The 12257-nt window shown below is 39.7% G+C and overlaps 1 protein-coding gene across 1 annotated transcript in view; it reads right to left on the bottom strand.

Moving 5' to 3' along the window:
- Positions 1-12257, bottom strand: part of SLC25A22 (solute carrier family 25 member 22) — a 202772-nt gene that overhangs the window by 55829 nt on the left and 134686 nt on the right. The window contains exon 6 of the mRNA XM_053720217.1: positions 1079-1194. Coding sequence (XP_053576192.1) covers positions 1079-1194 — 116 coding nt within the window. The remainder of the gene's footprint in view (positions 1-1078; positions 1195-12257) is intronic.

Below are 12257 nucleotides of genomic sequence, written 5' to 3'. Positions count from 1 at the left end.
ATGGAGGGAGACTATTAGCTGGTTTAGCGGTTTAAATAATTTAATATCTAAATATTTTATTCTGATTATAACTTTACATCTTAGAGATTTATGAGTCTGCCATATTATTTCTATGTGAGCAAGCGCTATATGTTAACAATGAGTATAATATCCCTTTAAATTGTAAGCATCATGTGGTATCAACACCTGGGGACACAGGTGTATTTAAGGGGTAAGATTACCTTACACTTTATGTCCATGAATAAGGCAGGGGGCTGCCGAAACGCGTAGGACCTGTATTTACCATATATGCTTGGGATTTAAGCTTGTGCTTTTTTATTTCTCTTTTACTATTAAAGAACTTTCTTTTGCATTACCTTGAGGCTCGCTGGCATTTGTTTCTATCCTCTCTGAAGTTACCTCACTCCTCAGAATATGTGAGAACAGCAATGGATCTTAGTTACTTCTGCTAAGATCATAGAAATCACAGGCAGATTCTTCTTCTAATGCTGCCTGAGATGAAACAGTACACTCCGGTACCATTTAAAAATAACAAACTTTTGATTGAAGTTAAAAAACTAACTATAATACACCACTCTCCTCTTATTACGTCCATCTTTGTTGAGAGTTGCAAGAGAATGACTGGATATGGCAGTGAGGGGAGGAGCTATATAGCAGCTCTGCTGTGGGTGATCCTCTTGCAACTTCCTGTTGGGAAGGAGAATATCCCACAAGTAATGGATGATCCGTGGACTGGATACACTTAACAAGAGAAAACACATCTCAGAACGCTTCCTACAGTAGGAACCCAGATACAATTGCCACCACTAAGACAAGAGGAGGAGAAATGTCTCCTATATCAATCCTTAGTCATCCTCTCCTCCGTCATGGGAGTCTGTACATCTATTTTATTACAAGTACGGAAAGCATAAGATTCCATGGACTCTAGAAATTCCATAGCCTTTGAAAGTTCCTTCAACCGAAGTTTACATCTTTTTTACTCTAGATCTTTTAGAATATTTGGTTTTCTTTATATGCATCTCTGGTGTGGTCTAGCCATAATGAAACCCAGATAATATTCAGTGTCCCTGTCACTTACCAAGTCTCCCAGCATCCTGTAGCTGGATCTTCAGCATCTCCATGGGGGTAGTGACTATGACCTGACATGTTCCTGCACCACACCCAGCCAGCATTTCTTTTATCAAGGTCAGCTTTCTGCAGAAGAAGAAGTAATGAGGAGTTACAGGTGAAGATATAAGTAGTTTTACAGAACTAAAGGCTAAGTAAAGGAATTGGTTATATGGACCAATGGTTATAGATTAAAGGGACAGTCTAGTCTAAAATAAACTTTCATGATTCAGATAGGGCATGTAATTTTAAACAACTTTCCAATTTACTTTTATCATCAATTTTGCTTTGTTCTCTTGGTATTATGGTATTATTTGCTGAAAGCTAAACCTAGGAAGGCTCATATGCTAATTTCTTAGACCTTAAAGGCCTCCTCTTATCTTAATGCAGTTAAAAAAAAACACAACTAGAGGGAGTTAGTTCATGTGTGCCATATATATAACATTGCACTCACGCCCATGGAGTTATAGAAGTCAGCACTGATTGGCTAAAATGCAAGTCTGTCAAAAGAACTGATATAAGGGGGCAGTGTGCAGAGGCTTAGATAGAAGGCAATTACAGAGGTACAAAGTATATTAATATAACTGTGTTGGTTATGCAAAATTTGGGAATGGGTAATAAAGGGATTATCTATCTTTTTAACCCCTTAATGACCGAGGACGTGCAGGGTACGTCCTCTAAAAAAAGGCAGTTAACGCCTGAGGACGTACCCTGCACGTCCTCAGTCTGGAAAGCAGCTGGAAGCGATCCTGCTCGCTTCCAGCTGCTTTCCGGTTATTGCAGTGATGCCTCGACATCGAGGCATCCTGCAATAACACTTTCTGGCCATCCGATGCAGAGAGAGCCACTCTGTGGCCCTCTCTGCACCGGACATCGATGGCCGGTATCGTTGGTGGGTGGGAGCCGACTTGGGAGGCGGGTGGGCGGCCATCGGTGTGATCTGGAAGGGGGAGGGGGGCGGGATCGGGGGCGGAGCCTTCGGGGCGCGCACGGGCGCGCGCGCGTGCACGGTGGGTGGCGGGCGGGCGCGTGCACGGGGCGGGAGCGGGTGGGAACCGCTACACTACAGAAAAAAAGTAAAGAGTAAGTGTATTAAAAAAATGAAATAAACATTTTAAAAATAAAGCATTTAAGCGATCTGGAAGGGGTGGGGGGTTGGTATTGGGGGGGGGGGAAGCTACACTACAGAAAAAGGAATTTTTTTTAATAAAAACACATATTTTCACTAAAATGGGTACTGGCAGACAGCTGCCAGTACCCAAGATGGCGCACATTAAGTCAGAGGGGGAGGGTTAGAGAGCTGTTGGGTGGGGGATCAGTGAGGTTGGGGGCTAAGGGGGATCCTACACAGAAGCATATGTAAATATGCTAAAACAAAATGCACAAAAATGCACAAATTTTCCTTTTATTTTAGTACTGGCAGAGTTTCTGCCAGTACTTAAGATGGCGGGGACATTTGTGGGGTAGGGGAGGGAAGAGAGATGTTTGGGAGGGATCAGGGGGTCTGATGTTTCAGGTGGGAGGCTGATCTCTACACTAAAGCTAAAATTAACCCTGCAAGCTCCCTACAAGCTACCTAATTAACCCCTTCACTGCTAGCCATAATACACGTGTGATGCGCAGCGCCATTTAGCAGCATTCTAATTACCAAAAAGCAACGCCAAAGTCATATATGTCTGCTATTTCTGAACAAAGGGGATCCCAGAGAAGCATTTACAACCATTTGTGCCATAATTGCACAAGCTGTTTGTAAATGATTTCAGTGACAAACCTAAAATTGTGAAAAATGTAATGTTTTTTTTAATTTGATCGCATTTGGCGGTGAAATGGTGGCATGAAATATACCAAAATGGGCCTAGATCAATACTTGGGGTTGTCTACTACACTACACTAAAGCTAAAAATACCCCAAAAAGCTCCTTACATGCTCCCTAATTAACCCCTTCACTGCTGGGCATAATACACGTGTGGTGCGCAGTGGCATTTAGCGGCCTTCTAATTACCAAAAAGCAATGCCAAAGCCATATATGTCTGCTATTTCTGAACAAAGGGGATCCCAGAGAAGAATTTACAACCATTTATGCCATAATTGCACAAGCAGTTTGTAAATAATTTCAGTGAGAAACTGAAAGTTTGTGAAAAAATTTGTGAAAAAGTGAACAATTTTTTGTATTTGATCGCATTTGGCGGTGAAATGGTGGCATGAAATATACCAAAATGGGCCTAGATCAATACTTTGGGATGTCTTCTAAAAAAAAATATATATATGTCAATGGATATTCAGGGATTCCTGAAAGATATCAGTGTCCCAATGTAACTAGCGCTAATTTTGAAAAAAATATGTTTTGAAAATAGCAAAGTGCTACTTGTATTTATGGCCCTATAAGTTACAAAAAAAGCAAAGAAGATGTAAACATTGGGTATTTCTAAACTCAGGACAAAATTTAGAAACTATTTAGCATGGGTGTTTTTTGGTGGTTGTAGATATGTAACAGATTTTGGGGTTCAAAGTTAGAAAAAGTGTGTTTTTTTCCATTTTTCCTCATATTTTATAATTTTTTTTATAGTAAATGATAAGATATGATGAAAATAATGGTATTTTTAGAAAGTCCATTTAATGGCGAGAAAAACGGTATATAATATGTGTGGGTACAGTAAATGAGTAAGAGGAAAATTTCAGCTAAACACAAACACTGCAGAAATGTAAAAATAGCCTTGGTCCCAAACGGACAGAAAATGGAAAAGTGCTCTGGTCACTAAGGGGTTAAACAATAAAAATTCTGGTGTAGACTGTTCCTTTAATCAGACCTTCCCAAATTTGAAATATTTTATAGCATATACTAATTTGCATATCTGGTGACATCATATATATGGACATCACATACATATATTACAGTATACAAATAAGTTATATACTACTTACAATGCAGTGTATACATCGGCAGAAGATTATCTGTATGTAATATGTTTAATTTGACCTATTGTACTAGTATTTTATGAAAATGAATGCTAGATTTGTTAGGTATGCCACTTGTGTTACCCAGGAGCAAAACAATATAATTTCATCTCTGATCTTTTCATAGCATGAGAATGGTTATTCATAGTGTGATTTGGTGAAGACACCATCTCATAGTATGAAAACAGCTTTGTGCTGTTATGGAGCAATAGATGTTATAGGACAAGAAGAGAGTTATGGGAAGCAGTTTATAATTATAATAAAATGTGCACTTCCTTCATTTTTAATCCCAATTTAGGGCTAGCGTACAAATGGAGCGCTACATATCACTTTTGTGAAAGTGATATTAGCGCACCACTGAGTAATACCAGCGCATTCTAATGTGCACTGGTATTACAAGTTGACAGCAATGTGAACGTGATTTCGCATTTGCTTCTCTGGGAAGCTTACGCTCACAAGAGAGCGCTTCCATAGACTCAAATGGAATCCTCGTTCTCATGTGGTGACACACGGCGTGAGAACCTTGTGCAGCAAAGTGTAAATTTAATATAGTATAACTATATATGTATATATTCCTATACATATATATTTACAGGGAACACACAGTCTCCATAGACCGCAATGCGAAGGCACTTTTCAGTGCCGTTTTTTTCCCCTAGTGCAGTTGTTTTTTTATTTTAAAACAAAATGCTACTTTTTTAAATAAAAAAAACAATAATACCCCTTATTTTTAGGGCATTTGGGGGTACTTTTTGAAAATGAACCAGAGATCTGATCTCTGGTTAATTTTCTGAGCGCTAATTGTAATAATCAGCCGCTTGTAATGATAAATTAGAGCTCCACTTGTAATCCCGGCCTAAAACAGTCAACTTTAAAGGGACATAAAACCCAACATTTTCATATCATGATTCAGATAGAACATACAATTTAAATAAAGTCTCCATTTTCCTTCTGTTATTAAATTTACGGTATTCCTTGTTGAAGAGAAATGGCTAGGCCTACTTTCCATTGCGGTTGTAAACTGTGTCAACTAGTGGTAGCAAGTATCTCCATTACTATGCAGATGTTTTAGCGTCGGTTTACAAAGGTTACAGCAATAGAAACTAGGCCCTAGGTAGGTAGTGTGCACGTTTCTGGAGAATAGAGTTGCCATATTGCCGCTTTAAGGTAGTACACTTAGGAAAAATACATATGGCAGGGGCTGTTTAAAGAAAAGTTTGAATCATGTTCTATTATAAGAACCCTGACATATGTATTTTTTTATACGTGCCCCCTCCTCTTAAAGCGGCAATATAACAACCCTATTGAAGAAGTATATAGCAGCAGTTTTGCAAGTATGTTTTGAGCACTAGATGGTAGCAGTGTTTGCCAATATATATCATTGCAAAACTGTTACCATATAGTGCTCGAGACACGTGCATGTTCCTAAGTCTACCTATCTGCTTTTCAACAAAGGATACCAAAAAAACAACATAAATTATTTTCTGTTTTTTATGCAAAAAATTTTTTAAAAAATAACAATTGAATTATTTTTACTGTGAAAAATACATTTATGTTTAATGTCCCTTTAAAAAATATAAATAATATGAATTTGATGGATTTCTATTTTTAAAAAAATGAATACATTTCTGTAAACTTAAATGTTGCTTTAATATAGTTTGCAACTAACTGTGAGCAATTCTTAAACATTGAAGGACACAATACATATTTATTGCTATGGGCTGAGAATGCAATTTGCTCTTTTCTCTATGACTCTATAAGTAATGATGTGGCACAAACGCAGCGAGGTGTGATGAGCTTCATTCTCACTGACCTGCTGACTTAGCGGAATTTATCCCTTTGTCATCAATCACTGTATAAATTGTTGTGTAAATATACAAACTTGCTTTAAATCAGATCACATTTTTGTATGTTATATAGTTAGGACCGGTCATTCAAATTGCAGTATCAAAGGAGTAACAATAGGTAACATATGGCATTAGTGTTTAACTGCCAGAAAGCGGACAGCTTAGTAGAATGCACTGGTTGCAATACTATAAATGAACAGCAGGTGGCAGACTGATTGCAAATACAGTATTGGCCACAGGCCAAAGCATCTTATTAGCTGCCAACAAGGCAGTAAGTGCTGTTTCTTGTTAAACTTCTCCAGCTTTCTCTTTATTTCTCTGTTTCTCTTTCCTTACTCATTTCCCTCTCCCTTTTTCTAGTTTAGTCTCTCACTCAGTTTTTCTCTTACACATTCAATTTCTCCTATCTTCTGCATCCAGATTCCATAAAAAACATTAAACACCTTTTGATTTTGTGTAAAATTGTGTTTAACTCCACACTCTCTAGAGAGGCCAAAAAGCAAATCCTATAACCTGCAAATCAATCGAGCTGGTTTAGGCCATTTGTATCATTGTGTTACAGATTTTACTTTTTGTCCTCTCTAGGGATCATGGAACAAAGTACAATTTTATTCAAAGACAAGGTTTTTAATGTCTCAATAACTGTCCCTACAATTCCTGTGTTATCCTACACAGCCAAACCAAGAGTTTCCTCTCTATCTCATTAAAGGGACACTGTAGTCAGAAATTAAATCATTTTAATATTGTTATATACATCAAAATATATATTTTTCTAATGTACATTATTTACCAAATATCTTGCCTTAATTAACAATCGCTGTTTAAAAAATTAAATTTTTCCCAACCTACTTCTAGCTCTGCAGTTACGGATTCCCAATCCGTGCTGACAACTGCAGTTGGAACATGGCGTCTTTGGTGAGTATTGCGCATGCGCGAGTTAGCGCATCGTCACCGCAAACGTCAGCATATGAAGTGAGAACAACATTACTGCTTTACTTCTTTATTATAGTAAACAGACTTAACACATTGGGCAACAGATAAGACGTTTCACGTTTCTATCAGTGTTAGAAAGTCTGGCTGACCGATTCAATAGATTGTTCCTTCAAATGCGCATGCCTCAAATTAACTATGGTGTGGGTAACTTCGGCTTCTAGCGTTAGCAATGCGCATGCGTGATTTACTAGATTTGATGCGCAGGCTTATTAGGAAGGGTTAGGTGGCTAATTATATGCATGACATTGATCTGCAATTGGTTTAAGTGTTCGTATACAGACAATGCAGAAAACGGGGGGCTGGAAAAGGTGACGTCATGGCCGGGTAATGTACATTAAAAATATAAGGTTATAATGCTTTGTTTTTTAAAAAATATAGGTTGGCAGATGTTATTAGATAAATCTTAACCAAAATATGTGACTATTGTATTTTGAAAAACGGAAAAAACAGTAATCCTTTAATGTTCTCTTTTACAATCTCACTTTCACAATGTCATTCACTCACAATCTCACTCACAGTCTCACTCACAGTCTCACTCTCCCAATCTCACTCAGTGTCACTCACAGTCTCATTATCTCACAGTCTCACTCACTCAGTCTCTCTTACAGTCTCATACTCTGTGTCACTCGCTCAGTCTCTCTTACAGTCTCATACTCTGTGTCACTCGCGCAGTCCCTCTCATAGCCTCACTCTCTCTCACAGTGTTGCTCTCTCAATTCTCTCTCATAGTCTCACTCTTTTACTCAGTGTAACTCACTCTCTCACTCAGTCTCTCTCACTGACTCACAGTCTCACTCTCTCAGTTTCACTCACAGTGTCTCTCTCAATTCTCTCTCACAGTCTCACTCACAGCGTCTCTCACAGTCTCACTCACCGTGTCACTTGTTCAGTCTCTCTCACAGTCTCACTCACCGTGTCACTTGTTCAGTCTCTCTCACAATCTCACTCACCGTGTCACTTGTTCAGTCTCTCTCACAATCTCACTCACTGTGTCACTTGTTCAGTCTCTCTCACAGTCTCACTCACCGTGTCACTTGTTCAGTCTCTCTCACAATCTCACTCACCGTGTCACTTGTTCAGTCTCTCTCACAATCTCACTCACCCAGTCACTTGTTTAGTCTTTCTCACAGTCTCACTCACCGTGTCACTTGTTCAGTCTCTCTCACAGTCTCACTCACTGTGTCACTTGTTCAGTCTCTCTCACAATCTCACTCACTGTGTCACTTGTTCAGTCTCTCTCACAGTCTCACTCACTGTGTCACTTGTTCAGTCTCTCTCACAGTCTCACTCACCGTGTCACTTGTTCAGTCTCTCTCACAGTCTCACTCACCGTGTCACTTGTTCAGTCTCTCTCACAGTCTCACTCACCGTGTCACTTGTTCAGTCTCTCTCACAGTCTAACTCACCGTGTCACTTGTTCAGTTTCTCTCACAGTCTCACTCACCGTGTCACTTGTTCAGTCTCTCTCACAGTCTCACTCACCGTGTCACTTGTTCAGTCTCTCTCACAATCTCACTCACCGTCTCACTTGTTCAGTCTCTCTCACAATCTCACTCACCGTGTCACTTGTTCAGTCTCTCTCACAGTCTAACTCACCGTGTCACTTGTTCAGTCTCTCTCACAATCTCACTCACCGTGTCACTTGTTCAGTCTCTCTCACAATCTCACTCACCGTGTCACTTGTTCAGTCTCTCTCACAGTCTCTCTCACAGTCTCACTCACTGTGTCACTTGTTCAGTCTCTCTCACAGTCTCACTCACTGTGTCACTTGTTCAGTCTCTCTCACAGTCTCACTCACCGTGTCACTTGTTCAGTCTCTCTCACAGTCTCACTCACCGTGTCACTTGTTCAGTCTCTCTCACAATCTCACTCACCGTGTCACTTGTTCAGTCTCTATCACAGTCTCACTCACTGTGTCACTTGTTCAGTCTCTCTCACAATCTCACTCACCGTGTCACTTGTTCAGTCTCTCTCTCACAATCTCACTCACCGTGTCACTTGTTCAGTCTCTCTCACAGTCTCACTCACTGTGTCACTTGTTCAGTCTCTCTCACAGTCTCACTCACCGTGTCACTTGTTCAGTCTCTCTCACAATCTCACTCACCGTGTCACTTGTTCAGTCTCTCTCACAATCTCACTCACCGTGTCACTTGTTCAGTCTCTCTCACAGTCTCACTCACTGTGTCACTTGTTCAGTCTCTCTCACAGTCTCACTCACCGTGTCACTTGTTCAGTCTCTCTCACAATCTCACTCACCGTGTCACTTGTTCAGTCTCTCTCACAATCTCACTCACCGTGTCACTTGTTCAGTCTCTCTCACAATCTCACTCACCGTGTCACTTGTTCAGTCTCTCTCACAATCTCACTCACCGTGTCACTTGTTCAGTCTCTCTCACAATCTCACTCACTGTGTCACTTGTTCAGTCTCTCTCACAATCTCACTCACTGTGTCACTTGTTCAGTCTCTCTCACAGTCTCACTCACTGTGTCACTTGTTCATTCTCTCTCACAGTCTCACTCACCCAGTCACTTGTTTAGTCTTTCTCAGTCTCACTCTCCGTGTCACTTGTTCAGTCTCTCTCACAGTCTCACTCACCGTGTCACTTGTTCAGTCTCTCTCACCGTCTCACTCACCCAGTCACTTGTTTAGTCTTTCTCAGTCTTTCTCAGTCTCACTCTCCGTGTCACTCATTCAGTCTCACTCACAGTGCAAATCACTCAGTCTCTCTCACTGCCTCACAGTCTCACTCTTCAGTCTCTCACTCATAATCTCTCACAATCTTACTCATTCTGTCACACTTGGTAACATCCTCACTCATACTCACAGTCAGTCTCTGTCACCTCTCCTACTCCCACCTCTTTTTCATTTGTCCCCTGACAACTGCTACTTTCCCTGCAATAACTATATGTTCCTGCTATCACACCTGTCTGCCTGACCCCTGTAAAACGTATTTCTATGCATTAATATCCTGTAATCTCACATTCATGCTTTCTCCAGCCCCCTCTAGCTTCACAGTGACGCACATCACAATGTCCCAAATGGCCACTTCCTCAGAAGATCACAGGCTGTTTATATGTTATTACTGGCATCTGCCTTCAGACAGCAAAAACAAACGTTTTGTCCCATCATGCACCTTGCTCTAATAGTTACCCATTTATTCACACAACCCCATCATTTATTCCTACCCCCTGCAGCCACCATAACTTTGTCTCATGATATTACCTCCTCAATCTCCTACCCACTCCCTCCTCCTCTTCTCAATCCCTTCCCCTTTTCTCTATTTTTTCATCTCTGCCATCTGTGTTGTTCATGTGCTCTACCCCAGTCTGTTCTTTCCTCTATCTCTCATGTAACTGCATCATTCAGACTAGTTTTGTCTAATGCACGTATTATCATCTTTTCAATCTATATATCTCTTTCTAACCCCTTACATGTTTTACTATCTCTCAATGATTATCCACCAATGTGTTTTTTTCTCTTTTTTTGTCCATTGTAGCCGTTTATGAATTATTAAAGAAATGTTGTACTGTACTGTTATCTTCCCTTTATTGTGTTAACAATTATCCATTTGACCTGCTGGATTGTATTCAATTGTATACAAATAGCTTCTTTAGTTTTGTTTTGTCATTTGAATTTATTGGTGAAACCGCCACCTATACTGAAAATATGAATACTGCAGTACTCTCTCTATAAATTCTATGTAAACAAAATGCATCAGAAGCAATCAACTCCCCAGAGGGGTATGTGAAAGAGAGATATCCCAGTCAATTTAAAAGAGTGTTCTTTCAACTGCTTAGAATATAATGAATGCTTATCATTTACTTGGCTGTGTATATTGTCCCTTTAAAGTGATACTTAAAGGGACAGTCAAGTCCAAAAAAACCTTTCATGATTTAAATAGGGCATGTCATTTTAAACAACTTCCCAATTAACTTTTATCACCAATTTTGCTTTGTTCTCTTGGTATTCTTAGTTGAAAGCTAAACCTAGGAGGTTCATATGCTAATTTCTTAGACCTTGAAGACTGCCTCTAGTCTGAATGCATTTTGACTACTAGAGGGCATTAGTTCATGTGTTTCATATAAATAACATTGAGCTCATGCACGTGAAGTGATCTAGGAGTGAGCACTGATTGGCTAAAATGCAAGTCTGTCAAAAGAACTGAAATAAGGGGCAGTCAGCAGAAGCTTAGATACAAGGTAATCACAGAGGTAAAAACATGTATTAATATACTGTAACTGTGTTGATTATGCAAAACTGGGGAATGGGTAATAAAGGGATTATCTATCTTTTTAAACAACAAAAATTCTGGTGTTGACTGTCCCTTTAAGGGACCCAACATTTTATGTATTTGCTTTGTGTGCATTGTTCTAAAAAAGCAAATATAACAGTAACATTTTTTAAGTTTTAAAATCAAAACATAAATTTCTTTCTCTCTCACAGCATCTGGCCATGCTCTGCCACATAACATGGGTGTATGTAATGCCCTGATCTCATTGGTTGTTGGCCTGTCATCTATATGTTTAAAGGAACATTGAACCCAAAATTTTTCTTTCATGATTCAGATAGAGCAGCAATTTTAAGCAACTTTCTAATTTACTCCAATTATCAATTTGTATTCGTTCTATAGCTATCTTTATTTGAAAAGAAGGCATCTAAGCTTTTTTTTTTGTTTAGAACCCCAGACAGCACTTGTTTATTGGTGGGTGAATTTATCCACCAATCAGCAAGAACAAGCCAAGTTGTTTACCAAAAATGGGCCGGCATCTAAACTTACATTCTTGCTTTTCAAATAAAGATACCAAGAGAATGAAGAACATTTGATAATAGAAGTAAATTAGAAAGTTGCTTAAAATTGCATGCTCTATCTGAATCGCGAAAGAAAAAAAATTGGGTTCAGTGTCCCTTTAAGAGTGTTCATTGTGTGCACTTTATGTTTAGTCTCCCTTGGCAAGCCGGGGGAGGGGGGGGCAGTGACATCACCAATGGATCTAAACACAATTCTAAAGAATTCCAGAGACCCGAGAGTCCTTCTTGTGCTGTGACAGTGTTTTATCTATTTATTGTCTCAGCAGTTCTGCCCTGGCGTTCCTTGGTTGTACCCAGATGCCACTTGGTGCTGTTCATCTGCCTAGAAGAGAATATCTGTGCCCTAGGTACAAGCAAGTGGTATGAGGGCACGGGGCAGAGTCCTCATCCTCCATTAACAACATATGGAGCCTGCATTGTGCACCACATGGTCTAAAGAATTTTTTTCTTTACAGTAAACTGGTGGGTTGGCATACTAACGCCCAGCGGCTGTGTTCAGACTTGGAAACAGGGAGGTGGAACAGGGCACAAACAGCACACATTGA

The sequence above is a fragment of the Bombina bombina genome, chromosome 7, assembly GCF_027579735.1.
Source record: "Bombina bombina isolate aBomBom1 chromosome 7, aBomBom1.pri, whole genome shotgun sequence".
NCBI lineage: Eukaryota > Metazoa > Chordata > Amphibia > Anura > Bombinatoridae > Bombina > Bombina bombina.
This window is presented reverse-complemented; position numbering and strand designations above follow the sequence as displayed.